General features: G+C 29.9%; 1 protein-coding gene across 1 annotated transcript; it reads right to left on the reverse strand.

The window, feature by feature from the left end:
- Positions 1 to 341: 341 nt before the first annotated feature.
- On the reverse strand, positions 342 to 14678 carry LOC145629296 (beta-glucosidase 18-like). Its single transcript, XM_081681856.1, has 12 exons — positions 14366 to 14678; positions 14198 to 14264; positions 9789 to 9847; positions 9503 to 9578; positions 9261 to 9335; positions 6697 to 6784; positions 6069 to 6321; positions 5527 to 5642; positions 5162 to 5417; positions 4599 to 4701; positions 3493 to 3595; positions 342 to 710 (listed from the first exon to the last, which is right to left on the reverse strand). The coding sequence occupies exons 1-12, from the start codon at positions 14564 to 14566 to the stop codon at positions 515 to 517; spliced, it is 1593 nt and encodes a 530-aa protein (XP_081537982.1). The 5' UTR covers positions 14567 to 14678; the 3' UTR covers positions 342 to 514.
- Between the last annotated feature and the right edge of the window lie 2985 nt (positions 14679 to 17663).

The following is a 17663-nucleotide window of genomic DNA, read 5'->3' on the forward strand; positions in this document are numbered from 1 at the left end:
ATTAATGTATACCTAGTATATAATTAACATAACAAAGCTGTAAAACAAATGGGTAAATACAAGTTTATAAGCCAAAAAAACGAATATTTGTTAATCTGGTGATATTTATGTAAATATATTGAAAAAGCGTGGTTATTTATTCAGTATTTTTGGTGAGTTGTCCAATTACTGTTTGCAACTTGCTTTTATTGTTCGGTAAGAAAATTACACATGTACCCCTCAACTACTTGTACATGAAAATACGCATGTACCCCTCCACTGGTACCTGAAAAGACAATTATACTCCCGGATAAACAAATTTTGTTTATTTAGGGAATTAACTGGGTACAACTCAAAAAAAATGTATAAATATGTTTATTTGGGGAATGAATTGGATACAATTCAAAAAAAATGTATAAACAATTAACATAATTGAATTGAACAGAATTTGCCAAAGAGACCTTATAGTCATGTTATCATTAAAATTGCTCATACATCATTTTCCTAGGTATGTGCAACAAACAATAATTGGGTGCTAAAATGTACTAATAGTTGATGACTTTTCACCATTTGCAATGAAATCTTTAAACCACTTGGCGGAGAGTCTGGGCGTTCGTTTCATGGTGTTCCGATCCACGTAATAGAGCCCAAAGGTGATGTTATAGCCTTGTATCCATTCAAAATTGTCCATAAAACTCCATACAAAATACCCTTTTACTTTAGCTCCTTTCCTACCATTTTGTACCAACAAAAAGCGTGCTCAAATTAGTACAATAGCGTCCATATAAACTTTGAAGCAAGATAGTTCTACAATTGAATTATTCAATTATCTTTATTTATTTTTTTCGAATATATAAATCTCATGTTTTAGATATCACCTCTCATAAGCTCTTATATAGTCCTTAAATCGAATTGACTTTTACAAGAAAAAATGAAGGTTAATACTAACTACTATATAATCAATAATGATTGTAACAAAAATAATACTCGTATGAAAGCTGTGATTGTAACGTTACTTGGACTATAACATTGTTTTCTTAACTTATTAAGCTTATATACTGATAGTTGACTGCATTTGCCAATAACAAGAATTTTATATAGGGGAAGACTCTCGTGAGAGCTCCTTCTATATGTGAGAACACTCTTTATGTTCTAAATTTTTACTCTTATGTTCTAAATTTTAAATCTAGTGTTCTAAACTTTTCCTCAGGTGTTCTAAATTTAAAATGTTCTAATTTAGTACTCACATGTTCTAAACCATAAATTAGTTAAGTTTAATGGTATAAATTTTAAATAACTTATTCCAAAATTTGAACTTATATGTTCTAAATTTTTAAAGGTGTGTTCTAAGATTTTTAATTATATGTTCAAGATTTTAAAGCGCATGTTCTAATTTTTGCTCGTATGTTCTAAATTTTTATTCACATTTTATTTTATATCAGTTGTTCTAAAATTTTATTCACATATTCATAATCTTAAATCAAATGTTCTAAATTTTATTCATACAGTATGTTCTAAATTTCATAAAGCAGTTTTTTCTAAAGTTTTAATCACTTATTCTAATTTTTAAATCAATTGTTCTAAATTACTATTCACACAAATCACTACCAAAAAAAAAAATCAATATAGCATCAACTAAAATTTGTTGCAATTCACCAAAAATCCGTTGCCAACTCTATTTAGCAACGGGTTGGAAACAAAAATTTGTTGTTGCTAAAAGGCTTGTTGCCATGGGATTTTGGAAACCATTTGCAATGCAATTTTGTTGCAATATTGCATTAATTTAAATATAGTTTCCATGATTGTTGCTGTTTTTGGTGCATTTGTTGCCAACTTTGGCAACAGATTACCATTGGTTGTTGCTAAAATTAGCAACAAATTATTAATGTTAGTTCCTAAAATAGCAACAAATTATTAATGTTGGTTCCTAAAAATAGCAACAAATTATTAAATTTGATTCATAAAAATAGCTACAAATCATTAATATTGGTTGCTATCGACACTACGAGACAAAAACCCAATCCCTATTAGCAATTCGGTTCAACCCGATCTCGGCCTTTACCAATCTGAAATCTCACTCAGGTTAGGTCAACTCGGCTCGACTTTGCATGTAAGGCTCTTTGAATCCCTAGTCTCAAGAATCGCATTTGGTAGGAGTCGAACTTGCGACCTCAAAGTCAAATTGTGAATCTCTTACCAACTATACCAAGTACTATTTGTTTACTTCTATGCTTATAATTTATAATAAGTGAACAAAATATTAGAGACGAAATTGAAAAATTTGTCTCCAAATTAGGGACAAAATCAAAAATCCGTCTCTAAATTAGAGACAAAATTGAAATCCGTCTCTATTTGATGTCATTTTAGCAACAAATAATTTTATACATTACAGCAAAAAGTGGCTTACATATAAATTAACAACAATATGTAACACAACTCGTTTCCAATGGCAACAAACAAAATAATGCGTTATCAATTAGCAACAATAATTTAGAAGACTTGTTTCTAATGAAAACAATTCAAAAATTCATTGTATTTGTTTGTTTCTAAATCAATACAAATAAAATATTTGTTGTCATAGTCTGTTACTATTTGGCAACAAGAGAAATATATGATGCCGTCTAGTAACAACTAGTAAGACAATTTATTTTAAAAAGCAACAAATCAAAAATATGTAGCCATTGTTTATTAAAAACTAAAGCATAAAATGTCGCTTTTCGTTGCTATTTAGCAACATTTTAAAAATCTGTTGCCAAACTTAGTTGCTAAAAAGCTTTTATTTTTGTAGTGAAATGTTCTAAATTATTACTCATATGTTCAAAATTTAATTTGAGTCACATGTTCTGTTCTCATTGACTGAACTGAACTGAACTGAACTGAACTGAACTGAACTGAGCTGAACTGAACTGAACTGAGTTGAACTGAACTAAACTGAACTGAGATGAACTGAACTGAACTGAACTGAGCTGAACTGAATTGAAGTGAACTGAATTTCAACGTAAGAGAACAGGCCCTTGACTCGTATGTTCTAAATTTTAGATTAGTTCTTATATAAGTATAAAGTCTCACATATAAACCTATTCTCACTGCATCTCTACCAACATTTTGCTCATTTACCGATGTGCTTTTAGTGGCCAATATTGCGGCCGTTAAATGTAGCGAATCAGGGTTTTAACCTACCTCCGTTTTTTTAGTTGATAAGTATTTCATTTTGGAAGTTTATTTTTAGTTGGCACGTTTTCTTTTTGATAAGTTTTTATCACTTACATTTATTAGTGTATCCAACTTGCTTTATCATTCTCTATCCTCTCCTTAATTTGTGTGTCTAAATTAAACATGTCAATTAAATAGAAACGAAGAAAGTAGTATATACATTCACTCAAAAAAAGTGATAGCATGTTGTTCCACAAGACCTAGGCCAATTAATTAGCTAGAGCTTAATTAAATCAGACAGATAATGATGCATTAGTAGTTTAATCTAATGATAATATCAAGAGAATGTTGAGTTCTGACCTCATAGCCTTGGACATAGATGCGAGATACGTTTGGTGGAATTTAATCCTTGTAAAATCTTGTAGCAACTCTGTTCCTTCTTGGTAATTCGGTGGGCAGTACCCTGAATATTACACCGGATAAATTAAAATATTATTTACGTTCTTTTCATTTCTAACATTACCAAAAGCATTGTAAACATCTATAATCTATAATATTATTAAAACTCATGGGGACAACATGCTCACGACATGTGTCACTCATATGCCACATATCAACATATGCACTGCATGTTATGCTATGTGTCATCCCTCTTCTCTCACCATATTGAATTGTATTAATGTTTAATCTCTTTAACAAAAACTTTTCATTGGTCTAACTTTAATGCTATATAATATAGTAGTGTTTAATGTAATTAAATTTTTTTTTCATATTGACCTCTTATTACATTTTCATTTAGTTATTAATATTATTCAATATTAACTCTTCTAAATTAATTAAATCAAACATATAATTTATTATGATCCAGGGCATCGCCCGGGTCAATAACTAGTTAACATTGTTAAAATCCAATATATTTGCCTTAATATTTCAATACAACTTTTGTCATACACTTATGATTTATTTAATCATAGCTAGCATGGCTAGCACGGTTCATTAACTTCGTTATTGAATCATAATTAAATCTATATTTGTGTTTTCTTATAATTTGATTTTGCCTAATCTTTCTTGCATTTGTCTTATCTAATTTTGTCTGAATTTATTTTATATAAACTTTTTTTTTTTTAAATACAGAACATGAATTGAAATTATTATAGTAGTATTATTTTATGTAAATTATATATCTTGCTTATTTTAATGTACTTGAATTTATTTCACTTTGTTTGAACTTATTTTTTTGAGTTTATTTTGTCCGAACTTATTTCATCTGAAATTTTTATATAAACTTATATGGAACATTATCTAAAATTATTTATATATACTAGAATAATATTAAATAAATAAGAATAAAATGAAACAAATAGGCACTAAGTTAAGTGCAATTTTTAGAATGACATTTTGATCATTTAAATTACAGTACCTTTAATTTGATAAATCAAAATTGATAATAGTAGTGAATTACTTACCATTTTCTGTAATATAAATACTGGCATTTGGATATCTCAAACTCAAACGATTTAGAAGCTTCTCCATTCCATAAGGTACTATGCGAAACCCAAAAACGCCCATCTGATAACATATTTAGAAAGTATATTTAGTAGGGTTCAGTTAAATTCCGGTATCACTAATTTATACTAAGGTTCCGTTCTCATTAATTGACTGAACTCAGCTGAACTGAACTAAACTGAACTTATTAATTAGAGTTGAGTTGAGCTGAGCTGAACTGAATTGAAAATAAACGTATGAGAACAGGCCCGGCCTAAGTCTTAAAAGTGTATATTCTATTTGATTAAAAAAAAGGCAAAGGGTCATCTTTATTTCTCCTAAACAATTACTCGTACTTAATATAGTACGGAGTAGCATTAACACTTTGTTTGGATAAGAAAAAAATAAAGAGGGGAAAAATCAAAATTCCTTTATTTGGATTCACCTCTAGTTTTCTTTAAATTATTTCACTCTTCTTCATTTCTTTGTTTTGTTATCCAAACAAAGTGAAAAGTTGAATCGTAAAGCAGACGAGAAAAATTACCTCGTCTCCGATCGGAATACCATTTCGAGCTATCGCTCTGCCAGTATATCCTCCAATAGCGCGATTTTCCGTTGAGGTACAATCATTGGAATTGAAACAGTCAAGTGCATAAAATGTGGAGTAATGATTTATGCCTATGAAATCAATACTTCCTTTCAATAACTCTACTTCTTCTTTACTAAACTTTGGTAAGTCCTTTCCAAGATATTTGCGCATTAAGGCAGGATAATTTCCATATATTAAGGGATCAAATATCCTGCATACAAATTAAATCAATGTGTATAAGCATGGACGCATTTGATTAACAAATTAAAGTTAATCAAGCAAGCTAAGCTTATTATTTCATATATGTATATCATACATACCAGTCGACATTGAAAGCGTAAGACCTTTCTACAGCTTGGTAGCTAAATTCATCATTTGTGTATGGTTCATAATGGAAGGCATTCGCCGTTAGACCGACAATTCCACCTTGCTTAGGCTACAAGAAGAAAGCCATGTCAAAATGACATTAGTTATAGTTTTAATTGAAGTACTAGTACATTAGGGTATGGTACGTGTTAAAAGACCAAGTCAACCAAAAGCTTAAGCTGATGGTTAGCATGGGTCCTCCTCATACCCAACGCTTAATATTCAACTTGAAAGTGAGGGGTGGATGAGATTTGAACCCGTGATCTTTGTGTTACGCTGGCTCTGATATCATGTTAAAGGACCAACTCAACCAAAAACTTAAGCTAATTGTTGAGGCCCAACAATATGTTTTATACTGTACGTAGTTATTATTATGTATGCCGGATAATAATTTACATACGAAATATAAAGGTCATAGTTGTGCATTAGCAAGTATGGCAATAAGTGATACAGATTCTAAAATAGATCGAGGGGTATATATAAAGGTTTAGCATACCTGAAAATGGTTTCGATATAGTTTAACGGCCTTAGCATGTGCAATCAACATGTTGTGAGCAGCAATTAGAGGTTCGATATCTGAATTACCAGCAGAACAGTTACCAAAAGGAAGTGAACAACGCCTTGGGGGAAATGTTCCTCTCATATAAGCGAATTGAGTGAATACATTAGGCTCATTTATAGTCATCCAATTCTTCACTCTATCACCGAACTTCTCAAAACATAGCTTTGCAAAATAAACATATTCTTCCCTACACAACGTATGTCATTATTAGAAGTCGGTTGGTTAAATATGTTAATGTTGCATTGTATTTATGTTAAGTTTATCTTATTAGGAGCTTTAGGTTTGTTAGGGTTTTTTTTTGTATTGTGTATATATATTGTCATGGTAATCAATGCAAAGTTTAAGCCATTTTCTCTACAATATTCTTGACTTTAACCGTTATAATTACTTAAATTATGTGTTACATTTTTTGCAAATGAAAGCAAATTACTTCTTTGAAGAACAACCAAAATAAACGTGTTTAATGCAAGTGTGTAAGTATTATGTGTCCTACATATTGAAAGATAAACTAATAGAGCAGGATTTTAGGGTGAAATCTAGCTTTATTAGTATTGTGACTTACTGCATGTGAGGACTTAGCCAGCCTCCATATCTATCCTCGAGTTCTTGTGGCAAATCAAAGTGGTGAATTGTCACAAATGGCTCGATTCCTGCACAAAAATTACATGTTAATGACTAAACAACCTTGAAATTACCTTTATAGCCAAAGTGGAAATAATTTTTATTATTATCATCTTTGATCCTTTAGTGAATAGTGATTTCCTAATTTTATTATTATTATTTTTTTTTTTTAAAGAGCCACAAGGGTGAGTGATGAGAATCGATCCCAAAATCATCTAGAACCAGGAGGAGAGATCTAACCACTTGAGCTATCCCTCACTCTCTTCCTAATATAATTGTGGTTGCTTGCTGGATTCAAAGATAGGGTGCAAGAGGTTTAACTAAGATAAATTATATTTACCACCCTCCAAGACTATGATCAATTATTCTACTTAGAAGTTAGAATCCTTTGTTTGATATGATCATGGAATCAAATTGCAAGAATGTTACTTTAAAAAAGTGCTTAACAACTACACTTTCTATCATATATTCATATTCCTGGCTTTTTAATTTATATGCACTAGATTTATTTTGAAAAAAAAAACTTGAGACCCTTTTAGTTTGGGCCTTATGGTAAGGCCCACCTTGCACACCCTCTCAAATAAATACGTAGTTGATTTGTTAGTTGTTTTCAATGAATTATGCTTTACAATTACCAATAGAGGTGCCTTCAAAAAAAAAAATTAAATAAATAAATAAAAAAAAATAATAATTACAATAGAGGTAGATAAGCCACTTTCCATGTTTTCTTGATTATATCAACTTCTCTTCTCAATTATTTTATGTCAACTAAACAACTCATGCAGTTCTTAAAAGTTATCACTTTTTGGTTTTTCCTCTATTTGCCTGCAACAATATTAGCATTTGGAAATAGAAAATAATATGAAAATAAATAAAGCTTGGATAAGTTTGGAGTTTAAAATAATATCTCCGTTTCGTATTATTTGCAACGATTAGACATTTTCTCTCTCTATTTTATATCAAATCGTTGTAAATAATATAAAACAGAGATAATAATGATTGTTCACTATGTGACACTCATAGGCCTGTTATAATGGCCCTGTTTGGGAGAAAGCTGAAAGCTGAAGCTGATTGAGTTAGCTGATTTTGACTAGCTGATTTTATTAACTGATTTGACTAACTTATTGTATTAACTGATTATATAAAAGTGTTTGGTAAATAGCTGATAGCTTAAAGGTGATTGAGTATGTGAAATGACCAATAAGCTAATTGTGGGGTAGGTAGTTTAGATAGGATTTTAAATTAAATGAGGTTATAAATGTCATTTCACAATAATTAATGAATAAGCTAATTGAAAAAGCTCCTAAAGTGAGCTTTTTCAAAAAGAGCTTATTTAGTGGAATAAGCTCTTTCAATAAGCTTACTACCAAACACTTGTATTAGCTTGTTTGACTAGTCAATCAGCTAAAGTTAGTCAAATAAGCTAATATACCCCCAATAAGCTTACTACCAAACAGGGCCAATATCGATTTAAGGTGCCTTCACTTCACTTAAAATTGACTTATCTTGCTTGTGTAGTTACATTATTAAAACTAATATAAACTTAATTTTTCTCAACATATTTAAACGTAATGCAGTACAATAGTTGTATGTGGTCATACATACAATAAAAATATAACAAGGTGAAGGGAACAAAATCTTAAAATATAATATGGTCATATAGTTTAAATTATTATATAAGGTCTTGTTCACTTCACCTTAATATATTCAGCAAAAATAATTTCAGTTCAGTAAAAAACAGTAAATTTAGAAGAAATATAATACTTTGGAGTATAATTTTAGATAAATAATTTCAGTCCGGCAAAAATAATTTTAGTTCAATAAAACTAATTTCAATTAAGCAAAAATAAGATGAAATGAATGCAAATTTGAGCTAATGATAGACTAAGGGCCTGTTCATATTTACTGAACTGAGCTGAACTGAACTAAACTGAACTGATTGGAGCTGAACTGAACTGATTAGAGCTGAACTGAACTGAACTAAGCTGAAATGAATATTTTATGAAAGAGGGAAATTAAGAGTTGAACTGAACTGAACTGATTGGAGCTGAGCTGAACTGAACTGATTGGAGCTGAGCTGAACTGAACTGAAAATAAGTAAATATGAACAGGCCCTTTACTTATTTTCATTTCAGTTCAGGTCCAATCAGTTCAGTTCAGTTCAGCTCCAATCAGTTCAGTTCAGTTCAGTTCAGTTCAGCTCTTAATTTCCCTCTCTCATAAAATATTCATTTCAGTTTAGTTCAGTTCAGTTCAGTTCAGTTCCAATCAGTTCAGTTCAGTTCCAATCAGTTCAGTTCAGTTCAGCTCCAATCAGTTCAGTTCAGTTCAGTTCAGTAAATATGAGCAGGCCCTAAGTTAAAATATTTCTAATCTGATTCGATTTGAACCGGCTTGGACAATAATTTTTTAACAGCCCTACATACCACATTGCCACCCTAAAGAAGCACTACTTGTACAAAATTATTAAAAGATAAGGTTAAATAAATAAAATAAAAGTCATACCTTTTAGCAGCAAATTGTCAATAATATTGTTGTAGAACATGAGCCCACTTGGATTGATCTCACCAAACCTTCCCCCTGCATTACGTGAAAAGTCGTCTTTAGATATAAGAATAGTTGCAAACAATTTAAAATATATACGTAATTTAAATTAAACAGCTAATTAATATATCATTCGACAAAATCAATAAATTAAATAAAATACTCGTATAAATATGATCATATCTATAAATCGTGTTACGTACTTGGTAGGATTCTGGTCCATGAGATTGACAATCGATAAGCATTTACTCCTAAATACTCTAATTTATCAATATCTTCCTGTCAAAATGCGACATTTTGCAACATATATAAGTATAATACGGAATACGGAGTAGATTTATTTGAATTAAATCTTATACTCCCTCCGATTTTTAAAAAGTTCTTTAAATTTTATTTTAACAATATTATTTGAATTAGAATATCATTTAGAGACAAAATGATGTAAAAACACAAATTTGAGAAATGGAAAAATAAATAAAATAAAATAACCATGTAACGATGGTAATGATCATCGGCTATATCTCCGTTTTCTCCTCTCCCAGTGTTCCCTGCAAGATGGTATCCTTTATTAAGTATTCATGTATATACATTATAAAAATTGATGTTCTAAAAATACATACGGAGTATTTATCAATATTATAAGTTTTTATTTTTTATTTTTTTTATGATAATTTTTTCTTGTCCTTAACATATTGTGGCAAGTATCTCAATTCTCAATATGGAGGGAGCGAAAAGTTAACAATGTAATTGATGCAGAGTAGACTACCTCCGTCTATTATTATTATGTTCAGTATTTAGTAAAAATAATTGCTACACATTATGTACGAAAAAATATTTTCTTTCATATATAAGTTGTCATTTTTTCTTAGGTCTCTCCATATCACATGTTACGCTATTTTTTTTCTCTCCATTCAATACTCAAAAACAAATTGTGATTACAAATATGAAACAATGGTAGTATTTATCATGTCTGAGTCTGTTGTTTGGTGTTTGAATCTCATGCACGCATCAAGCATTTGAATGTAATTTAAACTTTATTGTGCTCCTTTCATCCAGAATTAATAACTAGCATCCTATACATTTTATTAGATCAGATCATTTTAAATAGATTACATATAACCTATGCTTAGTTTAATTACTACTTCTCCGTAGTCCTTAGATTAATGTTAATATAAGTCATCAGATCTACTAGCCAAAAAAAAAAAAAAAAAAAAAAAAAAAAAAAAAAAAAGTCATCAGATCTAAAAAAAAAAAGTCTTCATATGGCAGTCCAAGGTATATTAAATATCTAATTTAATAAAATACTTGATGGCTGGTACAACATTACTTACATTAGTATGTCAAGGATCAATAATGTATCAATTTGATGCAACATCAACTAAATATAACTTCTACCAACAAAGTGTTAACTCAATTGGTAATGTTCCTACCTCAAATAATCTTAGAGGTTTGAAGTTTGAACTCTACCAAATGAGGGTATTTAGGGGTAGGGGTTCCTATACCCTTCCCTCTAATCCCAACTGTCTGGTCTGCAAATACTGCACCAAAAAAGTTGTGAGGGTTGAGGTATGATTAGAGTACTCCTTACCAATTAAAAAATACTAAATATAATTCCTGAAAATGTATGTACAAATTCCTAAAATTGTGACCTAAACTAAATATTTTAATAGCCATCCCAACCCCCAATTTTTTTTTTTTTTTTTTTTTTTTTTGTTTTGTAAACAAAATTGGCTTCAGCTATGGCATGCTTGAGTGCAGCCAACAATACGACCTTAAGTACGTAGGTGCAGCCCACACCATGAACTATAAGGTTAGGTGCATGAAATGACGACATAAGAAATAATATACTACGTACAAGACTTCCCTCATAAAAAAATAAATTAATAATAATATACAAGACTATATTATCTAATCTATTTTGAAATTATTCTAATACTCGTATTAAGAAATCTAAATTATCAATCAATAACTATCTATATACTATATACTAAAGTAATCACCAGAGTTATCCCTTAAGTACACATGTCACATTCACAACAAAAATTTTCCCGCCCAAATATTTTTTAGCTTTTTTTTTAAATTTCTTTTTTTCCCTTAAAAAATAACATGATAAAAAAAATTTAATGAAAAAAAACTTACAATAATTTATAAAATATTTTAAATAATGTATCTAACAAGAGAATTTTAAGGATAGACATGATATGAATTCAAATTCAAAAATAAAAAATGTTACATATAAGCCATTTCATTTAAACTAACTCCATTTTAATTGAATTTTATTCATTTATTTATTTATTTTTATTTTCAAGTCTTATTATTATAAATCCGTGCATTTGCACGGGGATAAAACTAGTATACTAAAAGACACACCATCATATCAATGACACATGTCAGTTTCTGGTGTGTCCTTAGTATTTTTTTAAAAAAAAAATATTTAATAGAAAATTTATTTAAGGAAATTATTTGTAAAATTTAATTACTATATAAATAGAAATGATATTTACCCTTTTTTTTTTTTTTTAAAATATTCACATTCAATTAACTAATTAATATGGAGAATAGAATAGCAAAATATAATCTTTGTAAATATTTTTAAAGAATATGATCTTCTACTATAAATTTCATAATATCTGTTTCAAGGATACAATTGAGATAGACAAAAGTTAATAACTAAAAACGAGATATTACAATATATGATCACTAATAAGTATATACGCACATAATTTTTTTTTTGTCAATAACCGTGCATGGCACATTGGCACGGGACCTAACCTAATAGTATTATAAAGTAATGCCAAGGTTATTAAATGCTATAAATTTCAAAATAATATTACAAAAATAGTGTAAATTGGTGTAAATAATATTTCATATGTCTTTTTTTTTTTTTTGCCCCATTTAACTTTACGATTTCTAAAATGCATCTTAAAATGTATATAACTTCAATTTTATATGCATAAAAATAATAAAAACTGCTATTAATAAAATAGACAACGAGACAAATCCATCAAAACCCCACTGGATTATATTATCTCATATAGATTAATGAGAATTTATAGAAAAAGTTTTACCAGTTTGGCTCAATTATTTGCAATGTGGCAAAAAAAATGACAGAGGGAGTACTTCCTCCGTTTTTTGAAGTGCTTGAACTTTTTATGTATAGTATCAACTTGACCTACTTTAACCAATGTTTGTGAAATATATGTAAGATAACATCTTATTTTGTGGAGTTGTGGATACTCATTTAAATCGTCTCAATGAATATATTAATAATATTCAGTTGTTATAATTTATACATATCATATAACTAATATATAAAGCTAAACTTTTAGCCAGGCGACAAGATAGCGACACTTGGCGCTCCAAATTTTCGCCAAGTGTCGCGCCACGTAGGATAGAGTTAAATAGAATTCAATTTGTATGATAAAAAAATTAATTTAGAATTCTATTTTCAATCAAATTTGGATAGAATTTTAGGATAAAATTGTTAATTTAGAGTTTTATTTTCATAAAGTATCAATATTTCATATGTACAAATTAAGTTATAATTTTATAAAAAAAAAATTATTACAATCATAAATTATCATATAAATTTATTTTTTGTATCATAGTATTTTTTTGGAGCGAAGGAATTAGTTCAAAATGCACCACATCCATTATTTATAATGTATTCTAATCAATTAAAACAATATACTTTACAATCTAGAGTCATTTCGGACAGGGTCAATATTTTAGGTTACGGGTCAAGAAATGTTTTTCACCAATATTATTATTAGTCATTACATGCCTACTATATAGTTTAAATCACCACAAAAACACATCAATTCCTAAGTAATTTTGTATCAATGATATGTTTTAAAATTTGACATATAGATTAAGAATTTATCTTAAAATTCAATAAACAACCCGGGCATCGCACGGGTCCCGGGTACAAAACTAGTTGATAATTAAAGATATTATTGATAAAGTTATGCAACAGCATATGTGTCAAGTCGCAATAGAACACTAAAAAAAAACATAGGGAGAATATTGTTGTTTTTTTTTTCTCTCTTTTAGCCTACAGACTGCATTTCCTAATTCATTAAAAAAAATTATAAGAAGTATATTATCAAAATGATATCTATCAATCTATATGTGTTCGCGGTGCATTTGTGTAAGAAAATTGCTTCATGTTTATAATGTGTGATTAAAAGTGAGAGATAAGTTAAGTGGTTAAAATTTCTCTTTCGATTTCAGGTGATCCTAGATCAATTCCCATCACTCGCCCTTATGGTTCTCTTAACAAAAAAAAAAAAAAAAAGTGTGGTTAACAGACAATGTGTTTATATAAAAAAGAAATGACATTGTGTGGTGATTGCCCAAGTATTTGGTTGCTATAACAACATTAATGTTGATATACATTGTCATTCCATTCTAACGTGTGGCACACAACGCAAACTACTTGATGGTTATGGTCCTATGGTACACTAGTAAACAGCTGGATTTATCTATTCGTAACTTACTAGCTTGTTGACTCTTTGCCTTGTGAAATTTAAAATTCTTACGCAAACCACCACACCAATATCCTTCTTGTATAACAGTCAAAGGAGATGAGTGTATAATGCACATGTTATTACAAAACTTTTTAGTTTCCTCGAATAATTATGAAGTATTTAAATTCATTTCCTTCTATTTATGATGGACCATCTAAACTACTACTTCATCAGTTAATTATTAATTGCAACAAAAGGGTATTATTTGTGAGACACAAAATATTCTTTTGTTCTAATTAATATTTAACGGATGAAGTAAAAGACTAAATCGATGATTGAAATCCAAAATAGTTTATATACTATATCATATAGTATTCAGTATTAAAATCGAAAGAAACTTATAAAAAGGTATAGAAATTTATTACATACCAGGATGATGAGTGAAAACATCCCAATTATTGAGGCTCTTTCCATCTTCAAGATAAGCTCCTTCTATCTGATCACACACAAAAAAACACAACTAATAAGTCAATATTTTTTTTTTTCTCATTTTTTGTTAGAAAAGATGAGATAATAATAGAAAGGATGATGCTATACTTGGTATGCAGAAGTGGCAACCCCAAATATAAAATCATCGGGAAACATCGATCTTGTTACGACTTCTTCTTCCTCTTCGACTTCATGGTTGTGTTTACTTTGAACAAGAAGAACCAGAGAGAATAAGAAGAAAGAGAGCAGAGTTTTTTGTAGCAACATTCTTTTTTTAAAATAAATTTCTTTTTGGTTATTTTCTAGCATTTTCCTTTTGAACTTTCTATTTTTATAACACGATTAGGGACATGACGAATAGAGGAGTATTATTTAAATGATCAATTATTATACGCAACGTTGTTTTTTCTAATTTTTGTCATTTTTTATTTTATCTTATTAAATTCTTTGGTTGTCAACCAAATTTTGTTGTTCTATGAATGCTATGATGTGACCAGGAAGAAAATATATGTGGTGATTGGTCCAATGGGCCACGAATTAAGCATTTATGGGGATGGGCTACAACATTATTATGTACTCTTTAGTTCTTCATGGGTGTATCGAACAAAACATAGCTGTGAAGGTAGCTGTTAGATGTCAACAAGCTGTTAGCTGTGAAAATAGATAATTTAAGTATAAGTGTATTCGGTAGAGTAAAAATTGACTAGCTGTTACATATAATAAAAAATAATTTCTTATGTAAGAGCTACCTCTAAGGCTCTAACTTCAAAATTTAATATTTCTAACTTTTAATAAAAACTACCTTTACCACTTAAAGCTACCCCAACTACTACATTGCCAAACATTCAAATTTTTTGTTAAATAGTGGTTTGACCTAGTCAAATCACTAATGTCAAACACACCCTATATAGGGGCTTCATAATTGAGGGTGTAGGTTTTCAGATTAACCATTGATTAGAAAAAAGACCAGCAACTAATATACCCAATTAACAATAGGTGATATTAATTAATTAATTAATGTTAGTATGTGTTGAGCCCACAAACAAACCATATGTGATTGAAAGTATTTTTTTTTTAATACTAAAGTAGTAAAGTAATTCACTAATAAATTGTCATATAACATATACAAACGTGATTAGACTTCAACAAATACATAAGATATTGAATTAAATAAAAATTTCTTTTATAAAAATTACGATCTTCGAGTAGATTTTGTACCATGCAACATCTCTCGCTTATATCGTTGGATTATACTGCCTTGTTGGAGAGAATAATATAACGATCCTTTGTACGTAGCCATGAAGAAGTTTTCTTTCTGATTTATCTGGTTGTATTCAAAAACTTGAGAACCCTTGCGATCTCGCATAATTTCTCACCAACTAAATAATTTAATAATAATCTATTATATCTAATATCATGGATTCAACCTAAGAAATTTCTCCCCCAAAAAGATGAGATAGACCTTGTGTCTCGAAGGAGGTCGAAAAACCCTGTATCTTTTGAAGGAGATCGAAAACCCGTGGCCCTTTATTTTGAGGGAGAAAACTTCCTCCCAAAAAGAGGAAGCATTATTATAAACCTAAAAATTAAGGAAACAAGGATTGGGGCTTTCCACCAGTTAAAATCGATAGACGCCCCTTCAAAAAATAACAATGGAGGCTAGGGTTTATGAGATGTGATTGAAAGTATTGTACCACTACATTAATCGAGTATAAAAGTAAGAGTAGATATTGGGATGTATAACCCCCTTTATAAAGCAAAGGAGATTGTCATATGGTTTTCAGTGAACCACTTTTGGACTTATAAATTGAACACTTGTGGCAGATAATCCAGATATAGTCTAGACCTGTTTGTCGGTAAGCAATTGTAATACTACCTACATTTTCTTTTGATTGAATCATATTGTATGTTAGGACTTTTTTTCATTATTTTCATTATTCGTACACATTTCATTAACCATCTTTTATGATTTTTATGTTAGGAAAATATAGTCGTGTGAGATCTCGTTAGATTTTTCTCGATTTATAATTTTAAAAAAAATTATATTTGTGATATTTATTAAAATATAATTAAAGATGTTAATGGTTTAATTTTTGGCTTTTTACATTGAGCGTGAAATACCAAATATTGCAATTAAATAGAACATACAAAGTAAAAAAAATAAAAATAAATAAATATTACTAAAACAAAACATTGCTAACATCATCAACACTCAAACTATTTGTTGGGAAAAATAGTATTTCCCTCTTTGTGTATTCAAGATGGGAATCACAAAATAATAAAAGAAACAAAATAACACAAGAGATTTTTGGTAACGCGGAAAACCCAATAATGGTAAAAACCACGGGACTAATAGTCCAAAACTTTCACTATAATATAATAGTAGGATTACAATATGACTTCACCCAAATTGGATGGATAACAATATTTTTCTCACAAAGTACAATTGTGGAACACTCACTAACTTGTAAATGAAGATGATCTCAAGCTTCTCACTTTTCTTTGTGGCTCTCTCTTACTCTCTTAGAGGTTTTCTTCACAATGCTTATTGTGGAATGACTTGCATGTCAGGCTCCTCCAAGGTTCTCCTATTTATAGATGTCCAAAGACATCCTAGAATCTTCCACACAAATGTGGAGAAAAATGAATCTAGTCACATTCTCTTAATCTAGAAAACATGACAAGTTCAAGGTACATACTAAGTTCATGATCATACATGAACTTCCTTGTTCACGAAGTAGTACCATTTGTGAGTTCCAAGGTCTTCACTTCCAATTGACTAAAAATTCATCTCCCCTTCTTAATTTTTTTTTTTTTTTTAATCTTGGGAACCCCATAATTAAGGAGGGAGTCCCAACAATCTCCCCCTTCCCGACTTAATTAGGGAATTCCACCTCACCAGCACCATTGCAGCAATCATTGAATTTCTTGGTTGGTGTCGCCTTAGTCATCATGTCTGACCAATTATCATCGGTGTGGACTTTATCAAGTTGTAACATCCTTTCATCTAAAACATCCCGAATCCAATGATATCGAACATCAATGTGCTTCGTTCGGGAATGAAATGCTGCATTTTTAGCCAAGTGAATGGCACTTTGATTGTCGCAAAAGAGAATATATTTTTCTTGCTTTTGGCCCAATTCGAGCAATAAATTCTTCAACCACAACATCTCCTTGCAGGCTTCGGTGGCGGCAATGTATTCTGCCTCGGTTGTAGACAAAGCTACACATTTTTGAAGCTTAGATTGCCAAGATACATATAGCTCCCCCTGCAAATGTAGTAAGATATCCAGATGTAGATTTTCTGGTGTCAACATCTCCTGCCATATCTGCATCTGTGAATCCTTCTAACATAGGCTTTCCTTTTCCGAAACATAAACACCTCTTGGTTGTTCCCCGAAGGTAT

This window comes from Chenopodium album, chromosome 4 (genome assembly GCF_948465745.1).
Source record: "Chenopodium album chromosome 4, dcCheAlbu1.1, whole genome shotgun sequence".
NCBI classification, from domain to species: Eukaryota; Viridiplantae; Streptophyta; class Magnoliopsida; order Caryophyllales; family Amaranthaceae; genus Chenopodium; species Chenopodium album.

What these genes read in the sequence shown, in the direction of transcription:
- LOC145629296 (XM_081681856.1), bottom strand. Translation starts at nt 14,566, where the DNA reads ATGCTAGAAAATAACCAAAAAGAAATTTATTTTAAAAAAAGAATGTTG. An exon ending in ATCATTACCATCGTTACATG is followed by an intron (nt 9,579 to 9,788) that starts GTTATTTTATTT and finishes GCATTTTGACAG; the next exon opens with GAAGATATTGATAAATTAGA. An exon ending in ATGGACCAGAATCCTACCAA is followed by an intron (nt 9,336 to 9,502) that starts GTACGTAACACG and finishes CACGTAATGCAG; the next exon opens with GGGGAAGGTTTGGTGAGATC.